Source organism: Malus sylvestris, chromosome 13 (genome assembly GCF_916048215.2).
Source record: "Malus sylvestris chromosome 13, drMalSylv7.2, whole genome shotgun sequence".
Taxonomy (NCBI): domain Eukaryota; kingdom Viridiplantae; phylum Streptophyta; class Magnoliopsida; order Rosales; family Rosaceae; genus Malus; species Malus sylvestris.
The window spans coordinates 22923226-22944826 of NC_062272.1; the positions used below are offsets into that span (position 1 = coordinate 22923226).

The 21601-nt window shown below is 38.6% G+C and overlaps 2 protein-coding genes and 1 long non-coding RNA gene across 3 annotated transcripts; 1 reads left to right on the top strand and 2 right to left on the bottom strand.

The window, feature by feature from the left end:
- Positions 1–1579: 1579 nt before the first annotated feature.
- LOC126597398 (galacturonokinase-like) lies at positions 1580–18455 on the bottom strand. The gene is made up of 14 exons (XM_050264194.1): positions 18246–18455; positions 17552–17665; positions 17176–17247; positions 16353–16396; positions 14689–14818; positions 13159–13224; positions 12237–12316; positions 11648–11747; positions 10803–10978; positions 3343–3383; positions 3220–3248; positions 2914–2983; positions 2705–2794; positions 1580–2078 (listed from the first exon to the last, which is right to left on the bottom strand). Exons 1-14 carry the CDS (start codon positions 18276–18278, stop codon positions 1834–1836), a joined length of 1290 nt encoding a protein of 429 aa, XP_050120151.1. The 5' UTR covers positions 18279–18455; the 3' UTR covers positions 1580–1833.
- LOC126597406 (uncharacterized) lies at positions 9050–10796 on the bottom strand. The gene is made up of 2 exons (XR_007614240.1): positions 9687–10796; positions 9050–9510 (listed from the first exon to the last, which is right to left on the bottom strand). It is a non-coding gene; the product is annotated as an uncharacterized LOC126597406 (long non-coding RNA).
- A 2227-nt stretch (positions 18456–20682) lies between the features above and the next one.
- LOC126595374 (protein SMALL AUXIN UP-REGULATED RNA 51-like) lies at positions 20683–21364 on the top strand. The gene is made up of 2 exons (XM_050261694.1): positions 20683–20991; positions 21347–21364. The coding sequence occupies exons 1-2, from the start codon at positions 20683–20685 to the stop codon at positions 21362–21364; spliced, it is 327 nt and encodes a 108-aa protein (XP_050117651.1).
- Positions 21365–21601: the final 237 nt, after the last annotated feature.

Consider the following 21601-nt stretch of genomic DNA (forward strand, 5'->3'; position numbering starts at 1 on the left):
AACAGTGATAGTACTAGTGTTCCGTTTAAGAAATAGTCAGTGTTTAGTTTACAAAACAGTGATGTACTAGTGTTCGTTTGATAAATAGTCAGTGTTTAGTTTACGAAATAGTGACAGTACTTGTGTTCAGTTTATGAAATTAGAGGCCAATACAAACCTTGTATAATCTATTTATGAAACTGAACACAGGTACTATTTATGAAACTGAACACGATTACTATTTATGAAACTGAACACGAAAACTATTATGAAACTAAACACGAAAACTATTTATGAAACTGAACACGAGTACTATTTATGAAACTAAACACGAAAACTATTTATGAAACTGAACACATATACTATTTATAAAACTAAACACGAGTACTATTTATGAAACTTCAAATATACCAAATACAACAATGAACCATTTTTTTCCTTGGTGAGAATAAAGTAGAAGCATACAACATGTTGAGTAAATCAAGAAAGCATATGCCACCACCAGACTTATATTAAAAATCGTAACTTTTAATTTGAACACATCACAATTTCCAACACGATAATCCAAAATTAACTAAACTAATCAGTCGAGTAGAAATCAGGAGTGTAGATCTTCTGCACCGAAAATTATATGTGGCCTCTCATTGGCTTCCCGCAAAATTTACACTTGTCCCTCAATTGATTCAATATAACACTGTTAACTATCCAAATAAAAACTCTGGAAAAAAAAAAAAAGGAAAATAGTAGCTCATTACCCAGTCTTCACCTACCAATGCTACTAGCGCACAATCCATCATCAACCCCACCGCGTCCAAAATTGCAAAACCAAAAAACAAGGGGATTTTTTTCGAGTGAGGAAGGTGAAAGGTCTGCGACTCTCTGTCCAAGAAAAAAAACAACAAGGGGCTTTGATTCCATCTGCATCAAAGTAATTTTTTTGTCCTCATGGGAGGAAAAGAAAAAAAAAAGGATAGGAAGTTTTATTTGATCGAGGGGATGGCTGAAAAGGGGAATCAGTTTTTGTTGCCATTGCGAATCCATCTGCGGAGCCCCCAATCACCCACTTTGACAAATCCAGTTCCACCGAATCAACCTCCCTCCCTCCAAATTGAAATACAAACCCTCTCCTGTGACAACGCACCAACCTCGGACTAATCAAATTCAACACCCCCGTTGACCTCAAGAAATGATTCAGGATTGAAGTTTAATTCTAACAGATTGGCTGACAGAATGGGATTTCTGTTAGGGGCAGGGGTTGGGAAAAAAATTATTTTGTTTTGGGCTTTTAATTCATCCCATGTGGGTTTAATGGTTATGGGCCTAAAATATATTAGTTTTGTCCTTATAATTAAATATAGCTCTTTTGATTAAATAATAGTATAGGGGGGTTAAATTAAACTTTGTCCAAGCCCTTTTCATTAAAACTCCCTATAAAAATATTATTTATAACAATGGCAGTTTAGTAATCAAATAGGTTTCAATTGCAATTTATGTGAGTTTGTAAACAACTTTTATGTAATCAACATCGTTTTTACTCTGATTCCAGATAGTTTAGTAAACAGCTTCAACATGAATCGAATTCTAAATCTATCCCATTCCATTTTCTCTTCAATTCAATTTCTCATACTCTTATTACGGATTAATAAACGAATAAGATATTCCAAGGCCCACCTCAATAACAAAAGGTAAAACTAGATAGATACAAACAGGCTCTCATGTTGTCCATGTAGAAGCTTTCTTTTGAATTCCCGGTATCCTATATTCATATTTGCTAGTTCTAATCACGCTTCATTTCAAAAGTTTAATACAAGGAGTGAGATAATTGAACAAATAATTGTAACTGACAGACAGTCATCAAATAACACGGGCACAATCACCGGTCTCGCATATCATAACCGCTGTGTCTTGGTTTAACTGACTTGCCAACTCAGGTTGGACCTTGCTGTACTCTTCCCTGACAAATGATGCAGCTTCTTTGGCATGATCAGTATCTACAAGTGCAACACAGCAACCTCTAAATCCAGCACCACTGAACCGTGCTCCATAGACACCAGGAGCCCTTAGAAGGATCTCACGCAATTGTATCAGCGGTTCAGAACCTAAACAATTACAACAGCAAGTTAAAACCCCCTTGACCAAGTTACAAAATCCATTTCTTAAGTCCATGTTAGCTAGCATTTGAGGTCAAATTTCAACGTAATCGAGAAAAATTCATGAATTTTGCAGAGCAAGTTGAAATGAAGCAACCGGTGGTAAAATTTCAGATGAAAAAGATCGCAAAGCTAGCAAAGGAACGGCATTGTCAAAGCAGCATAGCCCATTTCTAATGGTATGGAAAAAATACCGGATAATCAGTTAAATGTGCATGTTAGTACAGATACCATCAGAAGCAAAGCACCATGCATGTTAGTACAGATACCATCAGAAGCAAAGCACCATGATCCTCTGCTGTCATGGGCAGACAAGAGTTCAAGGACCAAAAGAAAATCAGTCAAATGATAAGGGTAATAAATATAGTCCCGGTGCTGCCCAAACAGCAATATAAAACTAGGTTGTTTTAAGGCCATCATTGGGACTAGTGATTTGGCTCGACGAGGCTTCATTCCTTTAATGATTTCAATTGTATATCCCCCTATCATTTTCTGTGCACCGTGATTAAGGAATATTAAGGAGGATGCTTAAGAAAACAAACCAGTAGCTATGAACACAGGAGAGTAATTAATACCGCATTCATAGTTCTCAATAGAACTTAGGCCAGATTCTGAAATGAGCATTCCAAAATCTTTGAACCTGCCTGAAGCCCAAGCTTTGAGTCCTGGAAAAAATCACGGTATGTTAAGTAGTTATAAATCATAAAGCAAAGAATAACATAGAAATTAAAAAGACATCATACTTTTGAAATTTAGATTATTGACCATGTAGATATGGTAATACCTTTGCTAACCCGCATATTCTCTGAGAAATAATGCTCTGCTCTCTTTGCTAGAGTAGGTTCTAATATGTGCTGCAAGAGAGTTATAGATAAGTCATCATGCCCTTGTATTTACATGCCGACCATTGAAATGTTAACGTGCGCATACAAATATTATTTTCTATTTATTATTTGTTCAGTTTTCTTTCATTAAATAATATCTACTACTGTTAATGGCCAGCCAACCCTTTTCCTAATAACAGCATTTCAAAAGAATCAAAACAACATACAATGACAAATGGTCAGGTGTTGTAGACAAAGTTTCTTACCTTGTGAGTTTGATAAACTTCTGGGTCAACTGTTTGTAGGAGGAAAAAGGCAGTCAATCAATATCATTTTTCAAAAAATAGGAATGGATATTAAACTTGAGAAGGTGAGGTAAAGGTACTAGCCATTGGATAGGAGTGGCTCTGCTGCACCATCTCCGGATGCACTGGTTAAAGGAGAAAAAAGTATGTCAGCCAGGGATCAATAGTCTGAACAAGAGGAAGACAAAAATGGAGTTGGGTATAGCATTTAACAATAAGATGGAGTTGCATGAAAAATAATAAGTGAGCAAGGGTCGCTGTATCTCCATCGGCACCCGGATACAGTGTTAAATGAGCAAGGGGGCTATAGAAACTTCTTTTCGAACGACTCCACTCAAAGTTGTTTGGGAGCATATGCTCCTATCAACTTTACACGGGACACACAAAAGAAGTACTTTGATCCTATTAGACGGGAAAGGGTGAAGAAGCTAGGACAGAAGGGTAGAGTTCAAGAGAGCAAAATGCGTTTAGGAACGTGGAATATAGGAACCTTGACGGGAAAATCTATGGAAGTAGTAGAAGTTATGGTGAGGAGAAGGATAAATATTATGTGCCTACAAGAAACTAAGTGGGTTGGTCGTAAGGCAAAGGATCTAGAAAACTCAGGGTTTAAACTATGGTATTCGGGCACAAATAGAACGAGAAACGGTGTTGGCATCATCGTGGACAAGACCTTGACACAAGATGTTGTAGATGTCAAGAGGGTAGGAGATAGAATCATGGCAATCAAGATTGTAATAGGACAAGAACTTATCAATGTGATTAGTGCGTACGCACCTCAAGTAGGGTTGGATACGAGCTCGAAGGAGAAATTTTGGGAAGACCTTGGAGACTTGGTGCAAGGAATTGCTCAGACGGAGAAGTTATTTATAGGAGGAGATTTAAATGGACACGTGGGCAGGGAGACAGGCAACTATGGAGGTTTTCATGGTGGCCATGGTTTTGGGGAGAGAAACGAGGATGGGGAAGCTATCTTGGATTTTGCAATGGCATATGATCTCTTCTTAGCCAACACCTTCTTTAAGAAGAGAGAAGAACATGTGATCACCTACAAGAGTGGGTCGTCAAAAACACAAATAGATTTTCTTCTAATGAGGAAAGGGGATCGTATAACTTGTAAGGATTGCAAAGTTATACCAGGAGAGAGCGTGACTAATCAACATCGCTTGTTGGTGATGGATGTACATATCAAAAGAGTGAGAAAAAAGAACAAGACTTGGAAGTGCCCAAGGACTAGATGGTGGAATCTAAAAGAAGAAAAACAAGCCATTTTCAAAGAGAAAGTAATCACTCAGTGTGTGTGGGATAGAGAGGGGGAAACTAACCAAATGTGGGATTCCACGGCTAGTTGTATCCGAAAAGTAGCAAAAGAGGTATTAGGAGAGTCCAAGGGCTTTGCCCCACACCAAAAGGAATCTTGGTGGTGGAATGAGGAGGTACAAGCAAAGGTGAAGGCTAAGAAGGAATGTTGTAAAGCCTTATACAAGGATAGGACCGATGAAAATGGTGAAAGGTATAGAAAAGCGAAGCAAGAGGCGAAGAAAGCTATGAGAGAAGTTAAGTTAGCGGCTTATGACGATATGTATAAGCGACTAGATACCAAAGAAGGAGAGTTGGATATCTATAAACTAGCTAGAGCAAGGGAAAAGAAGACAAAGGACCTAAACCAAGTGAGGTGCATCAAGGATGAGGATGGAAAGGTTCTTGCTACAGAGAACGCGGTTAAAGACAGATGGAAAGGTTATTTTCATAATCTTTTCAATGAAGGACATGAAAGGAGTGCTTCTTTAGGGGAGTTGAGTAACTCAGAAGAGTGTAGAAACTACTCTTTTTATCGTAGAATCCGGAAGGAAGAAGTGGGTGTAGCTTTGAAGAAGATGAAGCATAGAAAAGCAGTAGGCCCAGACGATATACCAATCGAAGTGTGGAAAGTTTTGGGAGAGACAGGTATAACATGGTTCACTGACCTTTTCAATAGGATTTTGAAAACGAAGAAGATGCCGAATGAGTGGCGAATGAGCACTTTGGTGCCTATCTACAAGAATAAGGGCGATGTACAAAATTGCATGAACTATAGGGGAATTAAGCTAATGAGTCATACAATGAAGCTCTGAGAGAGAGTCATTGAGCATAGATTGAGGCAAGAGACACGGGTTTCGGACAACCAATTCGGGTTCATGCCAGGGCGCTCAACCATGGAGGCAATCTATCTCTTACGAAGATTGATGGAAAGATATAGAGATGGGAAAAAGGATTTACACATGGTCTTTATAGATTTGGAAAAAGCGTATGATAGGGTCCCAAGAGACATTCTTTGGAGGATTTTAGAGAAGAAAGGAGTACGAGTAGCATATATCCAAGCTATACAGGATATGTATGAAGGAGCAAAGACTGCCGTAAGAACTCATGAAGGACAAACCGAAAGCTTTCCCATAACTGTAGGATTACATCAAGGCTCATCCTTAAGTCCTTACCTTTTTGCGTTGGTAATGGATGAGTTAACAGGACATATTCAAGGTGATATTCCTTGGTGTATGCTTTTCGCAGACGATATAGTGTTGATAGATGAAACTCAGGAAGGGGTAAATGCAAAGCTTAACCTTTGGAGAGAAGTGTTGGAATCTAAAGGTCTTCACCTAAGCCGATCAAAGACAGAATATGTGGAGTGCAAGTTCAGTGCAAATGGAGGCCAAAACGAGTTAGGGGTGAGGATCGGAGATCAAGAAATACCAAAGAGCGACCGTTTTCGTTACCTAGGATCTATCTTGCAAAAGAACGGAGAATTAGATGGAGATCTCAACCATAGAATACAAGCTGGATGGATGAAGTGGAAGAGTGCATCCGGCGTATTGTGTGACCGCCGTATGCCACTGAAGCTCAAGGGAAAATTTTATAGGACGGCAATAAGGCCGGCGATGCTGTATGGCACAGAATGTTGGGCGGTGAAGCATCAACACGTACACAAAATGGGTGTAGCGGAGATGAGGATGCTTCGTTGGATGTGTGGGCACACGAGAAAGGATAAGATTAGGAATGAGGATATCCGGGGTAAAGTAGGAGTAGCCGAAATTGAAGGAAAGATGAGAGAAAATCGGTTACGGTGGTTTGGACATGTGCAAAGAAGGCCTACTGACGCTCCGATTAGAAGATGCGACTATGGGACAGAGGTTCAGGGCCGAAGGGGCAGAGGAAGACCTAGGAAAACTTTGGAAGAGACCCTAAGAAAAGACTTAGAGTACTTGGATCTAACGGAGGACATGACACAGGACAGAACACAATGGCGTTCTAAGATTCATATAGCCGATCCCACTCAGTGACTTGGATTTTCCAAGTCTCCAACCGAGAAGTTTTCCTCACTCGGGAAATTAAGGGAACACTACCTCAACCTATATGCTCCACTCACAAAGCTTCAACATACAAGCTTCAACAAAAGAAAATTCAAAGAACTTAGCGAAGAAAGCTTTGGTGTATTTAACACAATACGTTGAAATGAAGGAAAACTTATTTATTGATATCCCCGATAAGTTACAAATATGTACATATACTTGAGTCAAAATAAACAAACAAGAGGGAGCCTTCACAAAGGTTGCTTAGGAGAAGTCTCAGCAGTCGGTAGAGCCCCAGAAAGAGAAGGCACCGGAGGGGGATCATTCGGAGCCTCAGTATTGGACAAAACCCTAGAAGGAGGAGGCATCAGAGATTGATCATTTGGAGCTTCATTACGCGGTACAGCCCCAGAAGACGAAGGCAATAAATGCCTTTGGAACAAACCCACAAATCTCTGATGATCAAGTAAAACCTGACCATCAGATTCCTTCATCTGGTCAAGCTTCCTCTTCATGTTTGTAGCATAGTCATGTGCGAGCCGGTGCAACTGTTTATTCTCATGCTTGAGCCCTCTAATCTCCTGTTTGAGACTCATCACTTCAGCCGCCAATGATTCAACTTGGCGGGTTCGAGCAAATAGGCGTTGGGCCATATTAGACACAGAACCTGCACACTGAACACTGAGAGCCAGAGAATCCTTAACAGACAACTCATCAGACCGTTTGGAAAGTAGTCTGTTATCTTTGGGAGTGAGAAGGTTCCTGGCCACTACCGCAGCGGTCATATCATTCTTCATCACGGAATCCCCAACGGTAAGAGGACCAGTAGGGGAGACGAAGGATGGGCGCCATATGTTGTCTGGAGAAGGCGGGGCTGCCTCTTCAACAAGGTTCAAGTCAAAACGACGGTCGGAGGGGCCAGACATTTTCAAAGGTGTTGAAGAGATAAGAGGTCGGACAAATCAAGATCTTAGAAGTGCAAGAATGGAGCTTCTACTGGTGGATATTCAAGTGTGCTTTGGAACTTAATGTCAGCCCCTATAAAAATCTGCACTCGATGAAGCTTCAGAAATCGAAGAGGCGCCTGCTCAGAAATCGAAGAGGCGTTTGCTTTCTCAAAAGCTGGGCTGCTCAGAGATTCTCAAAAGCTGGGCTGCTCAAAGACCACAAAGGCCGATCTCAGAAATCGAAGAGGCACCTACTTTTCCAGCCTTGTCAGCACCTGTCACACGCACACTCAGCTTTGCGGAAATTATAGGCATTCTGTCGAAGATTTCTGGCGAAGTAGAAAGCACATGAATCGTACTGTTCAATCACCCACTTCCCACACGCAACAGTAGCTCATGGGTACCACAGATAACTTTGCCAAAGTTCTCTGACAAAGTTGAGACACGTGAAGCTTGCAGCTCCCACTACACCGCTCTGACCAAGGGTAAAAGAATTGCAAAGAAACAACACTAACAAAGTTTAGACACATAAATTTTGAAGGTCTAGCTACCATATTATTACCCACAAGGGTAAAAGAACAGTACCACTGCTGGATAATTGGAAAGTCCCGGTGTGTCAACCTCTGTGCTTCGTGGCAAGGTAGACTAGCAAACATGCCCAACCTTTACTCACATTCGAGAAAACACTCCTAACAAGATTGCTTGCTCCAAAATCGAAGAGGCACCGCCCTCCGAATCTCGAGAGCCAGACTCCCAACATGATTACTTTCTCAAAAATCGAAGAGAGGGTAAAGGAACAGTACCACTGCTGGATAATTGGAAAGTCCCTGTGTGTCAACCTCTGTGCTTCGTGGCAAGGTAGACTAGCAAACATGCCCAACCTTTACTCTCATTCGAGAAAACACTCCCAACAAGATTGCTTGCTCCAAAATCGAAGAGGCACCGTCCTCCGAGTCTCGAGAGACAGACTCCCAACATGATTACTTTCTCAAAAATCGAAGAGACACCGCTCTCCGAATCTCGAGAGCCAGACCCCCAGCAGGATTGCTTTCTCAAAAATCGAAGAGGTATCGTTTTCCGAATCTCGAGAGCCAGACCCCCGACAGGTCTGTAATCTTCACACGCAACATCAGCTTTCCAGATACCACAAACCACTTTTTCAAAGTGCTCTGACAGAGTTAAAACATGTGAAGCTGGCAGCTCCCACTACCGTGCTATAACCAAGCAGGGTAAAGGAATAGCATTATTACTTGATGTTAGGGAGACTCCTATATATGTCGACTTCCATCCCTAACGGACAGGCAGACCTGCAAAAATGCTCAACCCTTTCTCTTATCTGAGAGGGCACTCCCAACAAAGCCTTTCGAAATATTCAGCTTTTTTTCCCCCCGATAATACCTCTGTAAACAAGCTATACTAGAGCAAGAATATCTCATATCATCAGGGTTAAAAGCAAGAGTATCCCATATCATGCTTTTTCCCTGTCTTTTCCTTTAGCCTTGTTCTTACCTGCAAGACAAGGAGAAAGAGAGCAATCAGTCAGCACTTGGAATCAAGCTTCCAGCCAGGAACTGACTGCCTGGAACCCCTTACCTGATTACTTACCTGGCATTGCTCTCGAGTACTCATCTTCAACATCTTATGCTTCCAGGGAAGATACCGCATCTGCCTGAGGAACAGATAAGGCAAGTGAGAAGGATACAAGGAAGCATGTGGAGACAAGCGTAACAGCACACGTGCCGATACATCCACTACTCTATCAAAAGCAAAAGTATCCCATATCAGCAGGGTCGAACGTACTCTAGATTTGATGGACTTGTTTTGACCCTCAAATTCTTCAGTCGGCCTTATACTCTGGAGGAAACCAGAAAACCCTCCAGCCCAGTTCAAGAATAAGCCTGTGGAAAGTTACTTCTTCAAAAGCAAAAGTATCCCATATCATCTCTCCTCATTTTTCTTCTCTTTATCCTTCATGCTGCCTGCAAGATAGGGAGAATGTGAACAATCAGCCGGAGCTCTGATTGCTTACCTTGTCTGTCACCTCGTTTAGCAGATCCCCCAGCTCGGCGACTTGGGGGACTCCTATTACATGGTTTGTATCTCGATTACCAAGCATGAAACTACAAGTAAGCTTCAAGTGAAATCGATACATTACCTTGTGCATCTCCACCAGTTACAGATACCACCCCTGGATGGAGGAAGAGTACTTCCAGAGAAGATGCCACATCTACCTATGAGACAGATAAGGCAAGTCAAGACGATACCACACTCCGGTACTTAGAAGTTTCGTGGCTACGAGATCATTCTCCCATAATTTTTCCTAATGTCATTTGTATTAAATCATTCACTTGTACTCACTAAAGGAGAGCTTGAACCTATGTACTTGTGTAAACCCTTCACAATTAATGAGAACTCCTCTATTCCGTGGACGTAGCCAATCTGGGTGAACCACGTACATCTTGTGTTTGCTTTCCTATCTCTATCAATTTATATACTTATCCACACTAATGACCGGAGCAATCTAGCGAAGATCACAAAAAGTGACCGTTTTCGCTACCTATGATCTATCTTGCAAGAGAACGGAGAATTAGATGGAGATCTCAACCATAGAATACAAGCTGGATGGATGAAGTGTAAGAGTGCATCCGGCGTGTTGTGTGACCGTCGTAGGCCACTGAAGCTCAAGGGAAAATTTTATAGGACGGCAATAAGGCCAGCGATGTTGTATGGCACAGAATGTTGGGCGGTGAAGCATCAACGTACACAAAATGGGTGTAGCTGAGGATGCTTCGTGGGATGTATGGGCACACGAGAAAGGATAAGATTGGGAATTAGGATATCCGAGGTAAAGTAGGAGTAGCCAAAATTGAAGAAAATATGAGAGAAAATCGGTCCCGGTGGTTTGGACATGTGCAAAAAAGGCCTACTGACGCTCCGGTTCGAAAATGTGACTACGGGACAGAGGTTCGGGGCCGAAGGAGTAGAGGAAGACCTAGGAAAACTTTGGAAGAGACCCTAAGAAAAGACTTGAGTACTTGAATCTAACGGAGGACATGACACAAATGAGCGCAATGGCGTTCTAGGATTCATATAGCCGACCCCACTTAGTGGGAAAAGGCTTTGTTGTTGTTGTTGTTGTTGATGGCATATGGATTCAACGCCAAACCACCGCCAACCAAAAATGACTAGAAGAAAAACATCACGGTGAAGATACTTGATTAAAATCAAGAAGGGTAAATTTGTTATCGGTTACAAGGGAAATGGATCTTACCTCAAAAGGACTGTTGCAGCTTCTCGACACTCTGCAACTCGGTGATTATATCCAGGATTTACGGTCAAATTATGCTTCAACCCTGAAAATGCCAATAATATTTTGTATGCTTCCTGCCACTCAGTATCGTGGTTCTCCCCCAGTTTTGGTGGGTGTATAAGATTATGTTCTTTAGTCTGCACATGCAATCTACATTGTGAGACACCGTGTTGCTAATACTCAAAATTAGAGCAAAATCTGATATATGTGGTTATAAAAGGAAATAGATCAAGAAAATGAATAAGACGTATCAGATTACACTTAAAAATAAAAGCACTCTACGGATAAAAACGGTACTATGCTTTGAGGTGCAAACAAATTCCCCTTTATAGTAATCTAAGTCTTAAGTGTTACTTTGTTTCAAAGTTCATATGGTTGAATTTATAATAATAAGCTTATAGCTTTCTTTGGTACAATCTTTAGTTTTAAAGGAATCAGACAGATTATATCACATTGTGAGTCCATCCATTTATAATCACAAATTAAACCTCTAACTCTGAAATCATATGCTTAGCCCTTTTATGTATAATATTAAAAATCGTTCAATCTATAAGAGTTAGTGTAATCTGATTCAGGCACAAGCAAATCTTTCTGGACGATCATTACAAAACAGCAGCCAGAATGTAACTTTTATAAGAAATCACCCATATATTCAAAATGCTAAAAGATTCAGTAATAGAAATCATGAAGATGACTGGATCATTCAAATTAATGTAATTTAACAAGTATACAAACTGCACTTGAAATGAATCCAGTAAATACAAATTTTTTTTATTAAAACATAAAACACAATTTTCATGCACTACCTTGCAGTTCATGCACAATAGACAACCATAGCTCGAAAGCAATATGGCTGATTGATCCAATATACCATTTCGCAGGCCCCAAAATTCATTTTCAATCAGCCTACAATAACCAAAGTTCATTAAAAGGTTTGATATAGCAAAAGAAATATAGAAAAAGGGTACTTGTAAAGTTCTCTATTACTTTAAGTTGAGGACTGGATATATAAATCAGTTGGAATCATAAACTAAATGTTAAAGAAAAAGGGAAGGTTTTTTAAATTTTTGTTAAAGAAACAAAACTTTTTCATAAAAAGAAGACAGTATAGATCGATTTCTGAATGCTGGCCGTTAAAGAAGGAGCACAAGCGAAATCAGTTGGAATCATAAACTAAATGTTAGAAGCAGAGTGGTAAACCAACAAATTGTTATGCAAAGAAGGTGATTCTTCTCATTGCAAGTGCCTGTAATGTAACCTCCCAATATATGTGAGTTTGATGTGCTGGACCCTCTAGTACTAGAGAGAGGACTTCCTGTAAAGGGGGGTTGTGTTTCAAAGTATAAACTAATTGTTGGTCCAAGTGTGGGACCCTCAAATGCTAAGGAAACGTACCGATCATACTCAATATTTTCTTCAGGAGACACTGTTAAATTGTTTGCAGTTTCCAAAGCCAGTAGGTAAGCTACACCGACCTGTCAAACATGTAAATGTAAGATTAACGGGTTGGATGTTACTGGAAGTGACTCTCCAAAATAAAGAAATGAAGCCCCACAAGATGAATACTACAAAAACGGTCTTTTAATCAAGATAATTCTTCTGATAAAAATAATGGATGCGTGGCATATTAGTTCGTTTTACTTCAAAGTTCACTTCAATTCAAATTGTAAACTGATTCCAAACACCAACATTAAATCTCAACTGATGCAATCGTTGAATATAGCATGCCTTCATCTACATATTTCTTAACTATAACCTAGCTCCAGTGTCCAAAAATAATGGTAGCTACTATTGGGATGTAATGTCTACTAAATAGTTATCCTTTGATGTGAAAACTCATCCTTTTGGACAAACACGTCTAAAGTTCTGCTTCATAGTTTCTTACATTCATATAACTTTAGAAGTGTGCAATTGTACGAATGCAAAACTGGCTAACGTGTGGGTTTTTGGTTTGTGTTTGAATTTCTTTGCATGAAAGATATAATCAGTCAACTACGTTTGACCTCTTATATATAGGACTTATTCCCTACTTTTGTCACCCATAAAGCAATATGAAATACATAATTCTTCTTTTTACACCAGCAAATATTCGAAAGAGAAAGGTGCAAACCTAGTCCAAGGAAGGTATACAACACAAAATCCTTGGAAACAATCAATCAAAATCTTTAGGTTTTACAAAGAGTAATAACACATAGCACTTCCTGACAGAACTCATATTTTAATGGCGTCTTAGGGCGTAATGGGAATATTTTGTATACAATCATCTTTCATTGTCATCATTTAACAACAAAGGCAATCAACAAGGAAGACAACTTACAGCGGCAGAAGAGCTAAGGCCTGAACTGTCCATACCATCAGGACCACTTATATATCCGATGATACCCTACAACATGTGAAACAAATGATAACTAATTAATGAAAGATTGTATGAATCATCGGACAAAGTATCATATGCAAAGAAAAATGCCACTCAAATAGTTTGTAGCCAGGTTTTGCACAGGAATCTTCAAGATGGATGGTTGTTAACTAACAAGCCTAACACCAAGTTTGCAATAAATTGAAGTCATGGATGGAAAAATGGAAGAAAAGTCTGTGGATGGTGGACCTGAATATTTCTTCGTAGCCAATTCATAATTATGCTTAAGGCAACATGGACAGTGCAACATCAAGTACCAATCAAGATGCTTATTTGTACAGGATGTGGTGCTGCCTAAGATACCGTAAATTTAGTTGTAATTCTTTAAGGTAGACCATCCCAAAATTGTACACCTTGTAAAGCCCAGATGGAGATAAAAGCTACATGTTGAGGGCCCTTTGTCCAAGTTTGCTTATTGTTTACGTCCAACTAAGACATTTTAACGGGCAATGGTAGAACGGCAAATCAAAAAAAATGGTATGTCTCAAAGAAAGGAATAGCAAAAGCTAGCTTAGGCAACCCCAAGTAGCATAAGAGTTAGGTGCCAGAAAGAGCTGGCATCCTCTAGAGATCTGTTACATACTTGCTATACATTTATAATCATGTTTTTCAATTGTATGCAATCTCCACAGCTAACTAATCCAAGATATATAAAAGATATGATCATAAATCATACATCTGGAGCAAATCAAATGAATGTAACTGGAAGCAACCTTCCATTTATGAGGTTCCCAGTGCCTTGATACCAAATGGCTTACTTGAGTATCACTCAATTCATATCACTGAACGCAAGCTACGAAATTGGCCATAGTTCTAAACTGTGCGCAAAAGTGCTCAGAAATGCCTGCATGTCCAAGTAATATTAATCTTGTGACTTTGTCATCGAGCCCAGAAGGAGATAAAAGTGACCATATACTGAGGACCCTTTGTCAAATTCTGCTACCCAACTGGCATATTTTTAACGTGCAAGGGTAGAAAGGTAAATCAAACAGTAGCTTAAGAAGTTAAAGAAAGGAACACCAACAGTAGCTTAAGGAGAGAGTTAGGCAACCCGAAGTAGCATGACAGTTAGGTGTTTGAATGAGCTGGCTTCACATACTTGCTTCAGAAAAGATAGGGCCATAAATCATAAATCTGGAGCAAATCAAAATAATGTAACCGGAAAGAATCTTCTATGCATGGTCTGCCCAGTGCCTTGATACTCAAATGACCTACTTGATATTCAATTTAAGATAACTGAAAGCAAACTATGGAGTTCTGCCATAGTTATTCTTTTACCATAAGAAACCAAAACAGAGGTGAAAAAAATTGTACCATGGGCCAATTAAGAAGTGCAAAGAAATAATATGTTCAGCAAATCAAAATAGTAATAAATAATTCAACTAATCTGAAGAGAAAAAAAAGAGAGGTTGTTAAAGAATTATCTCTAACCTGGGCAAGGGAGATTTGTCTACTCTGTAATGCATATAAGGCTCCTCTTGCATAACTTCCCCATTTGCTTTCCTCACCTGTTTTGGAAGCAACAGTTGCACTCTTCCAAGGGAATTGAACTTCATCAACTCTATAAAAGCAATAGGAAATAATCAAGTTCACCAAATGCCACATGATTACAGATTGTAATCCAAGTAAACTAATGACTTACTATTTGAAGAAAGTTCATACAGAAATAGGAATACAAAAATCGTCTGCCTTTTCTTTCAGTGTTCACTTCCACAGAACAGTGAATAATGTCATCCTTTTCTTATCTATTTTGCATCTTGAATTCTTTCCTTCAATTAATTCCCTGAAACCCAAACTTGAAAAATTCTAACACCAAACGCTGCCCAGAATTCTCAGTTCTTTACCTAATCATTTATCATTTAACCCTAATTTTTAACTTCTACACCCAAGGACCACTGCAGGATCTTTAGAATTAAAATTACAGATCGATTTCTTGATGGTAAATTTGACTTGAGATTTGAGGCAAGGGATTTAGGAATGGTAATTTTGCAAATTGGAGCTTGAGGGCCTCTGTAATACGGAATTAAGAATTAATTTTTCTGCAATTTACCATTTCATACGTACCACTTTAGGTTGATGTATCTGGAAACTTGAACCAACTGCTCTTGTTTCCTTTTGGGAAAAAACCCTGAACTTTGAAAATATAGTACCGGAGTAAATACATAAACGATCAGGCAAGAAAACAGGGTATCAGCACTGCTTTCCTCATCCATGACTCAACTCATTAGTGTCATAGGGGTCAACCTTTTCAAACAACCAAAGCCTACTTAAGGGTCCAAGCTTCTCCACATTTGTAAAACTACAGGCTCCTCAACTCAATTCCTTGCTAAGTGTTTGACAAGGCCTTGATGCCAACAGTTACAACATGTTCGTCATGCACATAAACTTTTACACGACCAAACCTTTTCAAGGCAACACTAATTCAATATCTTTATTACATATAACCCAGTCATATGACCCCCAGTATCGTCAGTGAGGTATATTACTACATGATATATACATTCAGTCTTCCACACATGTGATGATTCAATCACTAGTATTTTTAAGGTGCAGCATTGTAACGGGTATATTTTTCTTTCAGCCATATTGTGTATAGTTTTGTTTCTGACAGAAACCTTTCAATTGACATTTGGCATTAGGAGAAGCAAACAGTCAATTGACCATATTATTCTGTCCTTGATATGTACAAATCCTACGCACTGTAAGTTTATGGTTTTATATATTATTGAATAGAAATTTCTAACTTGTCTAGTCCTGGAAAACTGATTTTTCTTTTTTTAATCAAAACTAGCAAAAGTTTACCCTCTTTTTAGGAATAACAGTTTTTGCTCAAAATTCTGAAGATCGCCAAAATTGAGAACATAGGACGCCCCAAACTGAAGGCCTATACACCCAACCGAAGGCCTATGCACCAAAATGAAGGCCGTAACACGTAATATTTGGCTATTCTTTAGTACATTTAAAAACTGTTATTTTCTAAAGGTGTAGATGATTGCAAATTTTGATAAAACTTTAGAACTCGGTAAGCATGTATTTGAAATAAATAAATGAAAGAATGCATAAAATTTAGAAATACCATGAGAAAAGACCCACACCTGAACCTACATTCACCTTTAAACTGTCCTGAACGCAGTATAACCTACAGCAAGAGTTCAATGGCTCAGCAGGCAGATGACAGTGGAAATAACAATCAAGAACAATTATAAGGAAACTAACTTAAATGTTTAACTTTCACGGTTTAGTTTATAAGTTTCTGTAGTATAAGTTTTTTATCAAAGCCTCATATATCCAAAGCATTCGCAGAATTTTGAGATTTCATTCTTCATGACAAACAATGATTCAGCTTTGGGTCTGAGCAAACAAATTCATGCATCTGATGATGAGGTACTCTATGAATCATTCATAGTCCCAAAGGATTCTAAAAGCTTTAGGAATGTATGCACAAATAGAACCTTTTACAAATCTGCAATCGCAAATGGAACTTTTTCACTCAAGGAGCAGTAAACAGGAAATAAAACACGTTTTATGACCCCTTAGTGCTCCTTTATAGTCTGTTAGTGTCCCTTTATGATAAAGTTCTATCTTTTTATTGAAAATTTGTAAAAGGTTCTATTTGACCATATTTCCTAAAATTTTAAGATTATGTTTTCTGATGTGACTGCATCTTAATTAAGTTACATTCCTAGAAATTACATGTTTTCTTAGAAGTTTCTTTATTCTTGGTTTTTCTATAGCAGTGAAAAGAAAAACCATTGAAAGGGGCTCTTTGCTTTGAAAGAAAATGATTAGTTGAACTCGCACTATTACTTGTTACTTGGATTCATGTTCTATAGTAAACACAATGTAAAGTAAAAACAACTAACACCACAACTGGATTTCTAGTCTCGTAAGGTTAAAAATAGTATATTCTGTATTTACCTGAGTGTCACCAGAAGGAACAAAACCTAGAAGTATCCCCTTGTTAATTGCCATAGCTGATACAGTCCCGCCCTGCAACCATTTAAAATAAATGGATATACTTTTTTCGTGTTACCCAAAAGTAAATTTAATGAACACAATAAAGTATGGTATCTCATAGACAGCTTGATAAATTAAGCAATCAACTATAACAAGCGCAATTGTTACATATGATTCTATGAACAGAGACTTGGTAATCACAAGGTAATGAATAACAAAGCCTATGGACAAAAATTATTCTTTTATATGAAAAAAAGTCAATTTTGAAATCCTACTGAAAACGAGAGCATCAAAGGTCGACAAGCACATAATGAGAAAAGAGCTACCTAACACTAACCTGATGATCAATATGAGCTCCCAATGGACAAATCCGATAAGGAGAAACAACGACCCGAACTTCTTTCGTACCTGTCCCAGCCATTTCTGAAACTATCTGTCTAAGTCCATTTAACTGTAGCATACAAAAGAACATCTACATTAATATCATTACCATACAAAATAACATTAACGATCACGGAAACATTGCAAAATGATAATACAGAGGCCAAAGATGTAATCCAAAGAATTCCACCCACAGTGAAGAACAATTCCAAGGCAAAGTCTAATAAGCATTCAAAAAAATTGGTCCATGCTTTTAAATGACCAATGCCAACCCAATTCTTGCTTCGAAAAGCTAGAATATTTCAGCGAACCAGTCGGTTATGTATCAGATTGGACACAATTAAACAAGTGACTTCAATTCAATAAAACAAATGCTCCAATTTTATGAGTTAAGTAAAGCAGTCAGCTAAGCAATATTACTACTATAAGCCATACTAAGGGGAAGAGCGGGGGGGGTTTGAACCCGAAACAGGGTTGAAGAGGAACACCAATCCACCACTCCGCAAAGCGGTCGGCTTTAAGTTTTTACAGTTGCCATTGTGTTTTTTCCGTAAAAAATGACAACAATGCTGGCTGCTTCCTCCCAAAAAACTAGAATGTGGATAAAAAATGCATGAACCCTAATGAAATCATAGAGGATCAAAGAGTACCTGAGTTTCACAAGGCCAAGACGATCCAGCCATCTTCACAAATGATCTCCCAGAACTGAGCAATCCAATCCAATCGACCCTTAAAATGCAAACGCAGGATCGGTTTATGGTGCAGATTTAGCATAAGTGATTTTTGGATCTCAGGGTGGGGCAGAGACAAGAGTTGATGTGAAATTCAAGGAAAATCATTGTTGGACAGTCCGTAGTGTGTAGGCCTATCCGCGGTTTAAACGTCATATCATCTGTTTACCGGTTGGGTAATGCTGACATCAAATTTTTAAACTAAATGTAAATAAAAAATGTGTCATCAAATATTAATATATCCGCTAATCAACATTTAACTAATAACTCAATCATCAACAACCATATTTTTTTTTTTTTTTACAAATATGATTTAAAAAACCTGATCTCTCTAGCATTATTCTGATTTAAAAGTGCTTGTAACCTTGTCAGAAAACAGTTTTAGAGTTGATTTTAGAGTGTGCTTATTTAAAAAAAACAATTTTGTACTCTATTTAAAAGTGCTTAAGTTAGCAATACTTTTAAAAAGAAAAGTTGAAAGGGTACCCTCAAGGTCAAATAATAAAGTCGGTGGAGATCTATAAGGTATCATTATAATGCCTTGAATGATTGTCTTGAACCTCCAAGGTGTAAAGCACTTTGTCAAGATAGCACCACTTTTTATGTTCAACTTTAAAGTATACTACCTTTTGAGGGTGTAGAGCTTCTCGAAAAGAAGAGTAGCGCCACCAAACTTTAGTGCATCGACAATAATGAGTTACGATTCTATCATGAATAACAAAATCACCAACAGCTTCATTATTAATAATAAACCCGTTGAAATTGATCTTCAAGTTTTGGTGTAGGTGGAATCCAATTGATAGGTCTATGTTTGGACGAGGAAATTCAAGGTTTTTTAAAAATTATAAAATGATGGAAAATTATTTTTTATGATTTGTCAATTTTCTTGTTAGGCTAACCTAAAAGAAATAAGGAAATTTAAAACGGAATTTAACGTGCATCTAGAGTCATTGATATATATATATATATATATATATATATATATATATATATATATATATGTGTGTGTGTGTGTGTGTGTGTGTGTGTGTGTGTGAGAGAGAGAGAGAGAGATAATAGATAGAAAATGTACTAGCGGAAGCCGTGGTGCTGGTAATGGAGATGGTGATAACATTGGTGGGTGGTGGTGGCGGCAGCAATGTTGGTGATGATAATATATGGTGATGGTGGCGACAACAATGATGATGGTTGGTGGAGGTGGTGGAAACAATAATGATGGTAGGTGGCGATGTCGATAGTGTGGCAGTGACAGTGTTGATGGTGGTTGGAGGTGGCAGGGCGACAATGTTGATGGTGGTTGGAGGTGGCGGGGCAACAGTTTTGATAGTGTTAATAGGTGGTGGTGGCAGGGATGGTGGTGATGGTTGGTGATGGTGGCAATGAAGGTTGCGCTACGAATGGTGGGTGTTAGCAGCTATAGTGATGGCGGCAATAATTAAAGTGGGTTGGCAACGGTGATGGGAGCAAAAATGATGGCAACTCATGGTTGAGATTTTTTATTTATTATTATTTTTTAAACTCTTACTCAAGTCAGAAACAAAAACTATTTACATAGAATTTAAACTTGGGATTTGAGTTAAGCTACACAATATCACATGTGTCTGCTACCCACACGACAAGCGAATCATCACTCTTCAATTGAAGGCGTGTGAAAACCAATACTTTGGTTCCAGCTCTGGATTCATATCTTGATTTGCCAATGTTGAACTTTTGTTCTACCTAGCCCTGGGTGGTGGATGAAGTGTAAGATTTGCCTTTTCTTCTCTATTGATAGGTTAATTGCTGGTAATTTTGAGTTTTGTAGCTAGTTTGAGTGAGCAATTTCTATTTGCAGTATTTAGTTGTAAATACTACAATTGCTCATGTTCTGTTTGCATGAGTGGCGTCTTATTTGTATAAAATAAAATAAAAAATCATGGCTCATTGTAAGTAAGCATCCTTGTCCATTTAGACTTTGTCATATGAAATAACTAGCCATTATAAAAAATGAAATTTGTTTCATAAACAACTAACCAAATCACAGCCCATTGGGCTTAGAAATTTCCTCGCATGCTCCAGAACAACACGTTTCATAAAAAACAATCAAAAGTAAAAGCAATTAAAAGAAAATTAAATATTTAGCTGTTGGAATTTAAAATCCAAAGCTATTAAATATTTAGCTATTAATCAAATCGATAAAGATAATTGAAAAGGGCAAATCAGTCAATTTCCAAAGAGAAAAAAACACAACCATTCCAATTCATAGACTCCATTTTCACTTAAAACCCAATTGAATTAATTTCCATTTCCTCTCTCTCCCAAATCCATCCAAGCCTTCCTTTGTCCCCCTTTTTCCTCTCTCCTATGCTCTGCAACAATGGCAACCGCCATGAAGAAGGTCGAGAAGATCCGCCAAATAGTGTGCCTCAAGCATCTCGTGATGCGCTGGAAGTTCATGAACCTCCCCCGCTATGCCCTCTCCTACGACAACTCCAACGTCATCCCTCCTCTCGGCTTGAACCAACGCATTCCCTCCGATTTCTTGGCGGTCTACATTGGGCCGGAGAGAATCTGGTTTGTGATCCCTGCCCGATTCGTGAACCTCCCAGTCTTCGTCGGATTGCTAAAGAAGGTCGAGGAGGAGTTCGGATTCCAGAGCAATGAAGGCTTGGTCTTGCCTTGCGAGGTTGTGTTTTCAAGGAGATCTTGTGGTTTATGGAGAAAGATGAGAGCATGTTTGGACGGTTGGGATTGGATGAGTTATTGAATATGGTATTTGAAGTGGGTTTTGTTGATTCGTGCAAGGACTCGGCGACGAATGCTGGTGCGAAGAATTCGGGTTGCCATGCCTTCACTTTTCTCCTGCAAAGATTGTAAAGTTTTTTCCTAGATCTCATTAGAACTAAATCTAAATATCTCTAATGCCTTTGGTTTTTATGGGAAAAAGGTTTTTAGTGATTAGGAGAATTGTAAATGGAGATTGCTAGGGATGCCAATGCAATGTGTTTTGATTGTTTCTTTTTGTTAATTTTTTTTGTTAGGGATTTTCGTTTCAATGACATCCTTGAAAACCCTGGTTTAATGGGATTTCAATGAGATGTAGTTGTTGAACTCCTCTGTTGTTTTAGGATTTCTTCCATTTTTTAGGCATCAAGTTATTTCAATGATGTTGTTAGTTGATGAGGCATCAAGTTGTTTCAGTGATGTTGTTAGTTGATGATGATGATGATGAAATCTTAGGAGTTATGTTTAGGATTTGAAATTTCTTGGCAATTAATGGAATTTTTAACATATCT